The following is a 14,257-nucleotide window of genomic DNA, read 5'->3' as shown; positions in this document are numbered from 1 at the left end:
CTGCGGGAGGAGCCGCCCGGTTCGGAGCCCCCCCCCGGGACCCCCTGGGGGGGGGGATAAAAGCGGCTGAGCGACCCCGCTCCCCGCCCGCCTGTCCCGCCGGTACCGGCCAGACCCGACCCGACCCGACCCGACCCGACCCGAGCCGCCCGAGCAAGGTAACGCGGGACCCCCCCGGGGCCCCCCCGGGACCCCCCGCCCCGAGCCACCGGGACACCCGGGACACCCCCCGGGATCCATCGGGACCTCCCCACCCCGGAGCCACCGGGACCCCACTGGTAGCAACCGGGACCTCCATCCCCGAGCCACCGGACACACCGGGACCCCCATTCGGAGCCACCGGGACCCTCCCTGGGAATCACTGGGACCCCCCTGGGAGCAACCGGGACCTACCGGGGCACCCCCGGGAGCCACCGGGAACCCCCCCGGGAGCCACCGGGAACCCCCCCCGGGACCTCCCCCCGGGACCCCCACCCGGGAGCCACCGGGACCTCCCCCCGGGACTCCCCCCGAAGCCACCGGGAACCCCCACTTGGAGCCACCGGGACCCCCCTGGGAGCAACCGGGACCCACCGGGGTCCCCCCCGGGAGCCACCGGGAACCTCCCGGGAACCCCCATTCGGAGCCACCGGGACCCTCCCCCCCGGGAGCCGCCGGACCCACCGGGACCTCCCACCGGGAGACCCCCGGAGCCACCGGGACCCACCGAGATCTACGGGGACCCTCCCCCCCGGGACCCGACCCCGCCGGGACGGACCCCCCGGGCGCACCCGGAGAGGGGACCCGACCCTCCCGGGGACAAACTGGGACCCCCCGGTCGAACCGGGCCCGGGCCGGACCCTTCGGACCCCGGGGGGGCGGGGGTCGGTCCGGCCCCCCCGCGCTATTTATAGTCCCGGTCCCATCCCGGCCAAACAAGGACCGGCCCGGGCTGGCCCCGCCCACCGACTGGGCCCGCCCACGGCCCCGCCCCTCGGCCTGGCCCCGCCCGCCGCCCCGGTGCGGCCCCGCCCACACGACACGCCCCCTCTGACCGCGCCCCGCCGGGGTCCTAGTGCCGCCCCGCCCCGGCCGCGTTCCCTGCGACCCAATGGCCGTGCCAGGGCCGTGTCCCCTGTGTCCCCATGTCCCCACGGCTGTGTCCCCTGTGTCCTTCTGTCCCTATGGCCGTGTCCCCTGTGTCCCTCTGTCCCCGCGGCCATGCCAGGGGCCGTGTCACCTCTGCCATGTCCCTGGTGCCATGTCCCCAAGCCCTGTCCCCTGTCCCCATGCTGTGTCCCCATGTCTGGTGTCCTGTCCCCCTGTCCCACACCATGCCCCAATGTCCCCGTCGTGTCCCCAGAGCCCCCACCATGCCGTGTCCCCCTGTCCCATGTCCCCGTGTCCCACATCCCCATGTTCCCATGTCTGGTGTCCTGTCCCTATGTCCCCATGTCCCTGCAGCCCCCACCATGCCGTGTCCCCATGTCCCCACGATGTCCCAGTGTCCCCGTGTCCCCATGTCCCACACCATGTCCCCATGTCCCCATGTCTGGTGTCCTGTCCCCATGTCCCCATGTCCCCATGTCTGGTGTCCTGTCCCCATGTCCCCCACCATGTCCCCAAGTCAAGTCCCCATGTCTGGTGTCCTGTCCCCATGTCCCCCACCATGTCCCCATGTCCCCATGTCTGGTGTCCTGTCCCCATGTCCCCCACCATGTCCCCACCATGTCCCAATGTCCCCGTGTCCCACACTATGTCCCCATGTCCCCATGTCTGGTGTCCTGTCCCCATGTCCCACACCATGTCCCCATGTCCCCATGATGTCCCCATGATGTCCCCATGTCCCCATGTCTGGTGTCCTGTCCCCATGTCCCCAAGTCCCCATGTCTGGTGTCCTGTCCCCATGTCCCCCACCATGTCCCCACCATGTCCCAATGTCCCCGTGTCCCACACCATGTCCCCATGTCCCCATGTCTGGTGTCCTGTCCCCATGTCCCCCACCATGTCCCCACCATGTCCCAATGTCCCCATGTCCCCCACCACGCCCCCATGTCCCCATGATGTCCCCATGATCTCCCCATGTCCCCACGATGTCCCCATGATGTCCCCATGTCCCCACGATGTCCCCATGTCCCCGCAGCCCCACGATGCCGTTCAGCAACACCCACAACAAGTACAAGCTCAAGTTCTCGGCCGAGGAGGAGTTCCCGGACCTGTCCAAGCACAACAACCACATGGCCAAGGTGCTGACCCCCGAGCTCTACAAGCGCCTGCGCGACAAGGAGACCCCCAGCGGCTTCACCCTGGACGACGTCATCCAGACCGGCGTTGACAACCCCGGTGGGTCACCCGGAACCCCCACCGGCTCCCCAAACCCCGCACGGGGTCCCCGAAACCCACACGGGGTCCCCAAGGCACCCATAGGATCCCCAGAGCACCCACAGAGTTCCCAAGGCACCCATAGGCTCTGCAGAGCAACCACAGGGTCCCCAAGGCACCCATGGGGTCCCCAGAGCAACCACAGGGTCCCCAAGGCACCCATAGGCTCCCCAGAGCAACCACAGGGTCCCCAAGGCACCCATAGGCTCCCCAGAACCCACATGGGGTCCCCAAGGCACCCATAGGCTCCTCAGAGTAACCACAGGGTCCCAAGGGCACCCATGGGGTCCCCAGAACCCACATGGGGGTCCCCAAGGCACCCATAGGGTCCCCAGAGGCCACACGGGGTCCCCAAAACCCCCAGGGGGTTCGCAGGGTGACCGGGGCTCCCCAAAACCCACACGGGGTCCCCAAAAGCCCCGGGGGGTCCCCAAGGTGCCCACGGGGTTCACAGGGTGACCGGGGGGGCTCAAAACCCCCGGGGGAGTTCCCAAAATCCACACGGGGACCCCAAAACCCACACGGGGACCCCAAACCCCCCAGGGGATCCCTAAACCCCTAGGGGGTTCCCAGGGTGACCGAGGGTCCCTAAAACCCACACGAGGTCCCCAAAAACCCTGAGGGGTCCCCAAAAGCCCCGGGAGGTCCCCAATGTCCCCGGGGGGTCCCCAAGGTGCCCAGTGGATCCCCAAAGTGCCCATGGGGTCCACAGGGTGACCGGGGGCCCCAAAACCCCCGGGGGGGGGTCCCAAAACCCACACGAGGACCCCAAACCCCCCAGGGGATCCCTAAAACCCCAGGGGGTTCCCAGGGTGACCGGGGGTCCCCAAAACCCACACGGGATCCCCAAGACGCCCACGGGGTGCCCACGAGGTCCCCAAGGTGCCCACGGGGTCCACAGGGTGACCAGGGCGCCCAAAACCCTCAGGAGGTCCACAGGGTGACCAGGGACCCCAAAACCCCCGGGGGGGGGTCCCCAAAACCCACACGAGGACCCCAAACCCCCCAGGGGATCCCTAAACCCCCAGGGGGTTCCCAGGGTGACCGGGGGTCCCCAAAACCCACACGGGGTCCCCAAGACGCCCACGGGGTGCCCACGGGGTCCCCAAGGTGCCCACGGGGTCCACAGGGTGACCAGGGCGCCCAAAACACTCAGGAGGTCCACAGGGTGACCGGGAACCCCAAAACCCCCGGGGGGGAACCCCAAAACCCCCGGGGGGACCCCAAAAGCCACAGGGGGTCCCCAACGCCGCCGTGTCCCGCAGGTCACCCGTTCATCATGACCGTGGGCTGCGTGGCCGGGGACGAGGAGTCGTACGAGGTGTTCAAGGATCTGTTCGACCCCGTGATCCAGGACCGGCACGGCGGCTACAAACCCAGCGACAAGCACAAGACCGACCTGAACCACGAGAACCTCAAGGTCCTGGGCTGGGGAGGGGGCGCCCGGACGCCTGGGTCCCTCCTGGGGTGGGGAGGGGGCGCCCGGACGCCTGGGTCCCTCCTGGGCTGGGGAGGGGGCAGCCGGACGCCTGGGTCCCTCCTGGGGTGGGGAGGGGGCGCCCGGACGCCTGGGTCCCTCCTGGGGTGGGGAGGGGGCGGCCGGACGCCTGGGTCCCTCCTGGGGTGGGGAGGGGGCGGCCGGACGCCTGGGTCCCTCCTGGGGTGGGGAGGGGGCGCCCGGACGCCTGGGTCCCTCCTGGGATGGGGAGAGGGCGGCCGGACGCCTGGGTCCCTCCTGGGGTGGGGAGGGGGCGCAAGGACGCCTGGGTCCCTCCTGGGATGGGGAGGGGGCGGCCGGACGCCTGGGTCCCTCCTGGGATGGGGAGGGGGCGGCCGGACGCCTGGGTCCCTCCTGGGGTGGGGAGGGGGCGGCCGGACGCCTGGGTCCCTCCTGGGATGGGGAGGGGGCGGCCGGACGCCTGGGTCCCTCCTGGGGTGGGGAGGGGGCGGCCGGACGCCTGGGTCCCTCCTGGGGTGGGGAGGGGGCGGCCGGACGCCTGGGTCCCTCCTGGGGTGGGGAGGGGGCGGCCGGACGCCTGGGTCCCTCCTGGGATGGGGAGGGGGCGGCCGGACGCCTGGGTCCCTCCTGGGGTGGGGAGGGGGCGCCCGGACCCCTGGGTCCCTCCTGGGGTGGGGAGGGGGCACCCGGACGCCTGGGTCCCTCCTGGGGTGGGGAGGGGGCGCCCGGACGCCTGGGTCCCTCCTGGGATGGGGAGGGGGCGCCCGGACGCCTGGGTCCCTCCTGGGATGGGGAGGGGGCAGCCGGACGCCTGGGTCCCTCCTGGGGTGGGGAGGGGGCGCCCGGACGCCTGGGTCCCTCCTGGGCTGGGGAGGGGGCAGCCGGACGCCTGGGTCCCTCCTGGGGTGGGGAGGGGGCGCCCGGACGCCTGGGTCCCTCCTGGGGTGGGGAGGGGGCGGCCGGACGCCTGGGTCCCTCCTGGGGTGGGGAGGGGGCGGCCGGACGCCTGGGTCCCTCCTGGGGTGGGGAGGGGGCGCCCGGACGCCTGGGTCCCTCCTGGGATGGGGAGAGGGCGGCCGGACGCCTGGGTCCCTCCTGGGGTGGGGAGGGGGCGCAAGGACGCCTGGGTCCCTCCTGGGATGGGGAGGGGGCGGCCGGACGCCTGGGTCCCTCCTGGGATGGGGAGGGGGCGGCCGGACGCCTGGGTCCCTCCTGGGGTGGGGAGGGGGCGGCCGGACGCCTGGGTCCCTCCTGGGATGGGGAGGGGGCGGCCGGACGCCTGGGTCCCTCCTGGGGTGGGGAGGGGGCGGCCGGACGCCTGGGTCCCTCCTGGGGTGGGGAGGGGGCGGCCGGACGCCTGGGTCCCTCCTGGGGTGGGGAGGGGGCGGCCGGACGCCTGGGTCCCTCCTGGGATGGGGAGGGGGCGGCCGGACGCCTGGGTCCCTCCTGGGGTGGGGAGGGGGCGCCCGGACCCCTGGGTCCCTCCTGGGGTGGGGAGGGGGCACCCGGATGCCTGGGTCCCTCCTGGGGTGGGGAGGGGGCGCCCGGACGCCTGGGTCCCTCCTGGGATGGGGAGGGGGCGCCCGGACGCCTGGGTCCCTCCTGGGATGGGGAGGGGGCAGCCGGACGCCTGGGTCCCTCCTGGGGTGGGGAGGGGGCGCCCGGACGCCTGGGTCCCTCCTGGGGTGGGGAGGGGGCGCCCGGACGCCTGGGTCCCTCCTGGGGTGGGGAGGGGGCGGCCGGACGCCTGGGTCCCTCCTGGGATGGGGAGGGGGCGCCCGGACGCCTGGGTCCCTCCTGGGATGGGGAGAGGGCGCCCGGACGCCTGGGTCCCTCCTGGGGTGGGGAGGGGGCGCCCGGACGCCTGGGTCCCTCCTGGGGTGGGGAGGGGGCAGCCGGACGCCTGGGTCCCTCCTGGGGTGGGGAGGGGGTGGCCGGACGCCTGGGTCCCCCTGGGATGGAGAGAGGGCGTCCGGACGCCTGGGTCCCTCCTGGGAAGGGGTGGCTGGACGCCTGGGTCCCTCCTGGGGTGGGGAGGGGGCGGCCGGACGCCCGGGTCCCTCCTGGGGTGGGGAGGGGGCGCCCGGACGCCTGGGTCCCTCCTGGGGTGGGGAGGGGGCGCCCGGACGCCTGGGTCCCTCCTGGGGTGGGGAGGGGGCGCCCGGACGCCTGGGTCCCTCCTGGGGTGGGGAGGGGGCGGCCGGACGCCTGGGTCCCTCCTGGGATGGGGAGAGGGCGCCCGGACGCCTGGGTCCCTCCTGGGGTGGGGAGGGGGCGCCCGGACGCCTGGGTCCCTCCTGGGGTGGGGAGGGGGCGGCCGGACGCCCGGGTCCCTCCTGGGGTGGGGAGGGGGCGCCCGGACGCCTGGGTCCCTCCTGGGGTGGGGAGGGGGCGGCCGGACGCCCGGGTCCCTCCTGGGGTGGGGAGGGGGCGGCCGGACGCCTGGGTCCCTCCTGGGGTGGGGAGGGGGCGCAAGGACGCCTGGGTCCCTCCTGGGATGGGGAGGGGGCGCCCGGACGCCTGGGTCCCTCCTGGGATGGGGAGAGGGCGGCCGGACGCCTGGGTCCCTCCTGGGGTGGGGAGGGGGCGGCCGGACGCCTGGGTCCCTCCTGGGATGGGGAGGGGGCGCCCGGACGCCTGGGTCCCTCCTGGGATGGGGAGGGGGCGGCCGGACGCCTGGGTCCCTCCTGGGGTGGGGAGGGGGCGGCCGGACGCCTGGGTCCCTCCTGGGATGGGGAGGGGGCGGCCGGACGCCTGGGTCCCTCCTGGGGTGGGGAGGGGGCGGCCGGACGCCTGGGTCCCTCCTGGGATGGGGAGGGGGCGCCCGGACGCCTGGGTCCCTCCTGGGATGGGGAGAGGGCGCCCGGACGCCTGGGTCCCTCCTGGGGTGGGGAGGGGGCGCCCGGACGCCTGGGTCCCTCCTGGGGTGGGGAGGGGGCGGCCGGACGCCTGGGTCCCTCCTGGGGTGGGGAGGGGGCGGCCGAACGCCTGGGTCCCTCCTGGGGTGGGGAGGGGGCGGCCGGACGCCTGGGTCCCTCCTGGGATGGGGAGGGGGCGGCCGGACGCCTGGGTCCCTCCTGGGATGGGGAGGGGGCGGCCGGACGCCTGGGTCCCTCCTGGGGTGGGAAGGGGGCGGCCGGACGCCTGGGTCCCTCCTGGGGTGGGGAGGGGGCGGCCGGACGCCTGGGTCCCTCCTGGGATGGGGAGGGGGCGGCCGGACGCCTGGGTCCCTCCTGGGGTGGGGAGGGGGCGCCCGGACGCCTGGGTCCCTCCTGGGGTGGGGAGGGGGCGGCCGGACGCCTGGGTCCCTCCTGGGATGGGGAGGGGGCGCCCGGACGCCTGGGTCCCTCCTGGGGTGGGGAAGGGGCGGCCGGACGCCTGGGTCCCTCCTGGGGTGGGGAGGGGGCGGCCGGACGCCTGGGTCCCTCCAGGGCCATGGGGACATAGTGGTGGGATAATGGGGGGGATTGGGGCGCCCGGACGCCTGGGTCCCTTTTGAGCTGGGTGGGCGGGGCTTTGGGCGGGTTGTCTCTGTCTCCCGGACGCCTGGGTCCCCTCTGACGTTTTCTGGGGGTTCAGGGGGGGGAGGACCTGGACCCCAAGTACGTGCTGAGCAGCCGCGTGCGCACGGGCCGGAGCATCAAGGGCTATTCCCTGCCCCCCCACTGCAGCCGGGGGGAGCGCCGCGCCATCGAGAAGCTGTCCGTCAACGGTGAGGGGCGGGGCTTCGCGGGGCGGGGCTCCGGGGGGCGTGGTTTGGACGGGGTGGTCATGGTTTGGATTGGATGGGCGTCGTTTGGACGGGGTGGTCGTGGTTTGGATGGGGTGAGGGGGGCGTGGTTTGGATGAGGGGGGCGTGGTTTGCACGGGGACGTGGTTTGCACGGGGGCGTGGTTTGGTGCGGGTGGGAGGGGAGTAGAACCGCGCGGCCACGCCCCCACACAGGGCGGGGTGTGGGTGGAGGTGGGCGTGGCTTTGGGGCGTGGGAGGGGAAAAAGTGGCCACACCATTGTGTGTGGGGCGGGGTTTGGGCGTGGCCGGAAAAAGCAGGCGTGAGTTGTGCGGGGGCGTGGCCCAGGGTTGTGTGGGTGTGGCCAAGGGTGGGTGTCACTTGGAGACCCAGGTGGGCGGGGCGTTTTCTGGGAGGATCCTCCCTATTCGTGGGCGTGGCCTAGCAACTGGGTGTGACCTCGTTATTGGTGGGTGTGGCCTCGCTATTGCTGGGCGTGGTCCAGCGATGGGTAGGCGTGGCCAAAGGGTGGTGGCCACTCCCCGAGGGGACCGCCCCAATGTGGGTGTGGCCTCGTTATTGTTGGGCGGGGCCTTGGCAGCTGTGGGCGTGGTCTGATGGTTGTGGGCGTGGTCTGTGCGGTGGTGGGCGGAGTCTGATGTTGCAGGTGGGATCTGGCGGCTGTGGGTGTGGCGTGGTCGTGGTCGTGGGTGTGGTTTGATGGTTGTGGGGGTGGTCTGATAGTTGTGGGCGGGGCCTGTGCGGCGGTGGGCGGGGCCTGACGGTTGCGGGTGAGATCTGTGGGTGTGGCATGGGCGGCTGTGGGCGGGGCCTGATGGCTGTGGGTGTGGCGTGGGCGGCCGTGGGTGTGGCGTGGGCGGCGGTGGGCGGGGCCTGATGGCTGTGGGTGTGGCGTGGGCGGCGGTGGGCGGGGCCTGATGGCTGTGGGTGTGGCGTCGGCGGCGGTGGGCGGGGCCTGATGGCTGTGGGTGTGGCGTGGGCGGCGGTGGGCGGTGCCTGATGGCTGTGGGTGTGGCGTGGGCGGCGGTGGGCGCGGTCTGCAGGATGCGGGCGGGGCCTGGGCCGCTGTGGGCGTGTCCTGCGCGGCTGTGGGCGTGTCCCGCGCTGACCCCGCCCCCCGCAGCCCTGAACAGCCTGGAGGGGGAGTTCAAGGGCCGGTACTACCCGCTGAAGAACATGACGGAGCAGGAGCAGCAGCAGCTCATCGACGACCACTTCCTGTTCGACAAGCCCGTGTCCCCCCTGCTGCTGGCGTCCGGCATGGCCCGCGATTGGCCCGACGCGCGCGGCATCTGGTGGGGAGCGGGGGGCGATGGGGAGGGGGTGGGGACACCCGGGTGGTGGGGACACCCCCAGAATGGGGAACAGTGGGAGGGATGTGGGGGACAACCCAAGAACAGGGGCCCAATGGAATGGGTGTTGGGGGACCCCCCCCAAGTGTTGGGGACACCCCAAGAATGGGGCACAGTGGGAGGGATGTGGGGGACACCCCAAGAACAGGGGGCCAATGGGAAGGATGTTGGGGACACCCCAGGAATGGGGTCCTAATGAGCAGGATGTTGGGGACACCCCAATAACAGGGGCCCAATGGGAAGGATGTTTGGGACACCCCAAGAATGGGGTCCCAATGGGAAGGGTACTGGGGACACCCAAGCACTGGGGACACCCCAAGAACAGGGACCCAATGGAATGGGTGTTGGGGACCCCCAAGTGTTGGGGGTACCCCAAGAACAGGGGCCCAATGGGAAGGATGTTGGGGACACCCCAAGAATGGGGCCCAATGAGAAGGGTATTGGAGACCCCAAGATGTTAGGGAACCACTTGTGGGGATATTGGGGACATCCCGGCGGGGTCCCTGGGGGGTCCCGGGGGGGTCCCTGGGGTGTCCTGGGGGGTCCCGTGGGGGTCCTGGGGAGGTCCCTGGGGTGTCCTGGGGGTCCCAGGGGGTCCTGTGTGGGATCCTGGGGGTTCCCAGGGGGGTACTCGGGGGGTCCTGGGAGTGTCCCGGGGGTTCCCATGGGGGTCCTGTGGGGTCCTGTGGGGGTCTGTGGGGGTCCTGGGGTGTCCTGGGGTTTCTGGGGGGTCCCGTGGGGGTCCTGGGGGGTCCCGGGAGGTCTCTGGGGTGTCCTGGGGGGTCCCAGGGGGTCCTGAGGGGGTCCCAGGGGGTCCTGTGTGGGATCCTGGGGGTTCCCAGGGGGGTACTCGAGGGGTCCTGGGAGTGTCCTGGGGGTTCCCATGGGGTCCTGTGGGGGTCTGTGGGGGTCCTGGGGTGTCCTGGGGTTTCTGGGGGGTCCCGTGGGGGTCCTGGGGGGTCCCGGGAGGTCTCTGGGGTGTCCTGGGGGGTCCCAGGGGGTCCTGAGGGGGTCCCAGGGGGTCCTGTGTGGGATCCTGGGGGTTCCCAGGGGGGTACTCGAGGGGTCCTGGGAGTGTCCTGGGGGTTCCCATGGGGTCCTGTGGGGGTCTGTGGGGGTCCTGGGGGTGTCCCGGGGGTTCCCATAGGGGTCCTGTTGGGGTCTGTGGGGGTCCTGGGGTGTCCCGGGGGTTCCCATAGGGGTCCTGGTGGGGTCTGTGGGGGTCCTGGGGGTGTCCCGGGGGTTCCCATAGGGGTCCTGTGGGGGTCTGTGGGGGTCCTGGGGTGTCCCGGGGGTTCCCATAGGGGTCCTGTTGGGGTCTGTGGGGGTCCTGGGGGTGTCCCGGGGGTTCCCATAGGGGTCCTGTTGGGGTCTGTGGGGGTCCTGGGGGTGTCCCGGGGGTTCCCATAGGGGTCCTGTTGGGGTCTGTGGGGGTCCTGGGGTGTCCCGGGGGTTCCCATAGGGGTCCTGTTGGGGTCTGTGGGGGTCCTGGGGTGTCCCGGGGGTTCCCATGGGGTTCCCGTGGGGGTCCCTGGGCTGTCCTGTGGGGGTGTCCCGGGGGTCCGTGGGGTCCCGCGGGGTGGGTGACGCTGCCCCCCCAGGCACAACGACAACAAGACGTTCCTGGTGTGGGTGAACGAGGAGGATCACCTGCGCGTCATCTCCATGGAGAAGGGCGGCAACATGAAGGAGGTGTTCCGGCGCTTCTGCGTCGGCCTCAAGAAGGTGGGGACACCGGGGACATGGGGATGTTGGGGGGACATGAGGGGTTTGGGGGACACGGGGGTCATGGGGGGTCGTGGAGACATGAGGGGCTTGGGGGCATTGGGGACATGGGGACACAAGAAGTTTGGGGGACACAGAGGGACATGGGGACATGGAGGGTGTTGGGGACATGGGGGACATTGCGGGGACATGGAGGGTGTTGGGGACATGGGGGACATTGGGGGGACATGGAGGGTGTTGGGGACATGGGGGACATTGGGGGGACATGGAGGGTGTTGGGGACATGGGGGACATTGGGGGGACATGGAGGGTGTTGGGGACATGGGGGACATTGGGGGACATGGGGACGTGAGGGGTTTGGGGGACACGGGGGTCATGGGGGGTCGTGGAGACCTGAGGGGCTTGGGGGCATTGGGGACATGAGGGGCATGGGGGACATGGGGACACAAGAAGTTTGGGGGACACAGAGGGACATGGGGACATGGAGGGTGTTGGGGACATGGGGGACATTGGGGGGACATGGAGGGTGTTGGGGACATGGGGGACATTGGGGGACATGGAGGGTGTTGGGGACATGGGGGACATTGGGGGGACATGGAGGGTGTTGGGGACATGGGGGACATTGGGGGACATGGGGACGTGAGGGGTTTGGGGGACATGGGGGTCATGGAGGGTCTTGGAGACCTGAGGGGCCTGGGGGCATTGGGGACATGGGGGGCATGGGGGACATGGGGACACAAGAAGTTTGGGGGACACAGAGGGACATGGGGACATGGAGGGTGTTGGGGACATGGGGGACATTGGGGGACATGGAGGGTGTTGGGGACATGGGGGACATTGCGGGGACATGGAGGGTGTTGGGGACATGGGGGACATTGGGGGACATGGGGACGTGAGGGGCTTGGGGGACACAGGGGGATATGGGGAGGTGGAGGGTGTTGGGGACATGGGGGACACAGAGGGCCATGGGGACATGGAGGGTGTTGGGGACATGGGTTTGAGGGCATTGGGGACATGGGGGACATGGGGACATGAGGAGCTTGGGGGACACAGGGGGACATGGGGACATGAGGAGCTTGGGGGACACATGGGGACATGGGGCTGTGAGGGGCTTGGGGGACACAGGGGGACATGGAAGGTGTTGGGGACATGGGGGACATGGGGACACAAGGGGCTTGGGGGATGCAGGGGGACATGGGGACATGGAGGGTGTTGGGGACACAGGTGACTTTGGGGAGACAGGGGGATGTGGAGGGTGTTGGGGACATGAGGAGCAATGTCCCAATGTCCCCAGTGTCCCCATTGCCCCCAACACCCCCAGTGTCCCCAGTGTCCCCATTGACCCCAATGCCCACAATGTCCCCAGTGTCCCCATTGACCCCAACACCCCCAATGTCCCCATTGCCCCCGATGTCCCCAACATCCCCGTGTCCCCGCAGATCGAGGAGATCTTCAAGAAGGCGGGGCACCCGTTCATGTGGACCGAGCACCTGGGCTACATCCTGACCTGCCCGTCCAACCTGGGCACGGGGCTGCGCGGGGGGGTCCACGTGCGCCTGCCCAAGCTCAGCCAGCACCCCAAGTTCGAGGAGATCCTCAAGCGCCTGCGCCTCCAGAAACGCGGCACCGGTGGGTGCGGGGACATCGGGGACATTGGGGGCACACTGGGGGACATGGGGACATTGGGGGACATGGGGACATTGGGGGGAAATGGGGACATTGGGGGCACATCGGGAGACATGGGGACATTGCGGGACATTGGGGGAAAATAGGGACATTGGGGGACATGGGGACACTGGGGGACATGGGGACATTGGGGGGAAATGGGACACAGGGAGACATGGGGAGAGGGATTTGGGCTCAGCCAGCACCCCAAGTTCAAGGACACCCTGACCCGCCTGTGCCTCCAGAAACGCGGCACCGGTGGGTGCGGGGACATCGGGGGACGTGGGGACACTGGGGGACATCGTGGGGATGTGGGGCCGTGGGGACATTGGGGGACAGGGATTTGGGCTCAGCCAGCACCCCAAGTTCAAGGACACCCTGACCCGCCTGTGCCTCCAGAAACGCGGCACCGGTGGGTGCGGGGACATCGGGGGACGTGGGGACACTGGGGGACATCGTGGGGATGTGGGGCCGTGGGGACATCGGGGGACAGGGATTTGGGCTCAGCCAGCACCCCAAGTTCAAGTACCTGCTGACCCACCTGCACCTCCAGAAGCTGTAGGATGCTATAGGGTGCTCTGTGGGCGCTATAAGACACCGTGGGGTGCTCTGTGGGTGCCGTGGGCGCTCTGTGGGTGCCGTGGGGCTCCCCGGGGTGCTGACGGTGTCCCTGTCACGGGGGGGTGGACACGGCGGCCGTGGGGGCCGTGTGCGACACCTCCAACGCCGACCGGCCAGTGGGTGCTCTGGGATGCTCTGGGATGCCATGGGGTGCTCTGTGGGTGCTCTGTGGGTGCCGTGGGCGCTCTGTGGGTGCCGTGGGGCTCCCCGGGGTGCTGACGGTGTCCCTGTCACGGGGGGGGTGGACACGGCGGCCGTGGGGGCCGTGTGCGACATCTCCAACGCCGACCGGCCAGTGGGTGCTATGGGATGCCATGGGATACCATAGGATGCTCTGGGATGCCATGGGGTGCTCTGTGGGTGCCGTGGGCGCTCTGTGGGTGCCGTGGGGCTCCCCGGGGTGCTGACGGTGTCCCCGTCCCAGGGGGGGTGGACACGGCGGCCGTGGGGGCCGTGTTCGACATCTCCAACGCCGACCGGCTGGGCTTCTCGGAGGTGGAGCAGGTGCAGATGGTGGTGGACGGGGTGAAGCTCATGGTGGAGATGGAGAAGAAGCTGGAGCAGAACCAGCCCATCGACGACATGATGCCCGCCCAGAAATAGGGGGGACCCCCCACCCTTGGGGACACCCCCTCTTGGGGGACCCCACACCCTGGGGACACCCCCCTTGGGGAATTGTCCCCCAAAAGCCTGGGGACCCCCCACCCAGGACCAGCCTCAATAAACGCTGCTGGTCCTTGCAGTGAACCCAGGCGTCCGGGCTGGATTTGGGGGGCACAGGCAACCCCCACTTTGGGACCCCCCCCGGGATCCCCCCTCAACTGGGGACCCCCCCAACTTGGGCTCCCCCCCCAGATCGGTCTCAATGCTGCTGGCCCCTGCCGTGGACCCAGGCGTCCGGGGTGGATTGGGGGGCACAGGCACCCCCCCACATTTGAACCCCCCTTGGGCACCCCCCTTCAACTGGGGACCCCCCCCCACCCCAAGACCGGTCCCAATGCTGCTGGTCCCAGTGCCAGGGGGTCCCGGTGACACTGGGGGGGTCTCGGTGACACTATGGGGGGGTCCTGGTGACACTGGGGGGGGTCATGGTGACACTATGGGGTCCCGGTGACACTGGGGGGATCCCAGTGACATTATGAGGTTCTGGTGACACTGGGAGGGTCCTGGTGACACTGGGGGGGTCCCAGTGACACTGGGGGGGTCCCAGTGACACTATGGGGTCCTGGTGACACTGGGGGGATCCCAGTGACATTATGAGGTTCTGGTGACACTGGGAGGGTCCTGGTGACACTGGGGGGGTCCCAGTGACACTATGGGGTT

At 70.9% G+C, this 14,257-nt stretch overlaps 1 protein-coding gene across 1 annotated transcript; it reads left to right on the top strand.

Moving 5' to 3' along the window:
- On the top strand, positions 1–13,681 carry CKM (creatine kinase, M-type). The gene is made up of 8 exons (XM_065859386.2): positions 1–158; positions 2,123–2,322; positions 3,627–3,781; positions 7,400–7,532; positions 8,695–8,866; positions 10,525–10,648; positions 12,088–12,277; positions 13,359–13,681. The coding sequence occupies exons 2-8, from the start codon at positions 2,130–2,132 to the stop codon at positions 13,535–13,537; spliced, it is 1,146 nt and encodes a 381-aa protein (XP_065715458.1). The 5' UTR covers positions 1–158; positions 2,123–2,129; the 3' UTR covers positions 13,538–13,681.
- The last annotated feature ends 576 nt before the right edge of the window (positions 13,682–14,257 follow it).

Source organism: Patagioenas fasciata, chromosome 33 (assembly GCF_037038585.1).
Source record: "Patagioenas fasciata isolate bPatFas1 chromosome 33, bPatFas1.hap1, whole genome shotgun sequence".
Classification (NCBI taxonomy): Eukaryota; Metazoa; Chordata; class Aves; order Columbiformes; family Columbidae; genus Patagioenas; species Patagioenas fasciata.
Note: the sequence above shows the minus strand (reverse complement) of the source record. Positions and strands in the feature narration are given on the sequence as shown.

Coding starts and splice junctions, on each gene's coding strand:
- CKM (XM_065859386.2), top strand. CDS start 2,130: ATGCCGTTCAGCAACACCCACAACAAGTACAAGCTCAAGTTCTCGGCC. Junction 10,649..12,087: donor TCTGCGTCGGCCTCAAGAAG/GTGGGGACACCG, acceptor GTGTCCCCGCAG/ATCGAGGAGATCTTCAAGAA. Junction 12,278..13,358: donor CCTCCAGAAACGCGGCACCG/GTGGGTGCGGGG, acceptor TCCCCGTCCCAG/GGGGGGTGGACACGGCGGCC.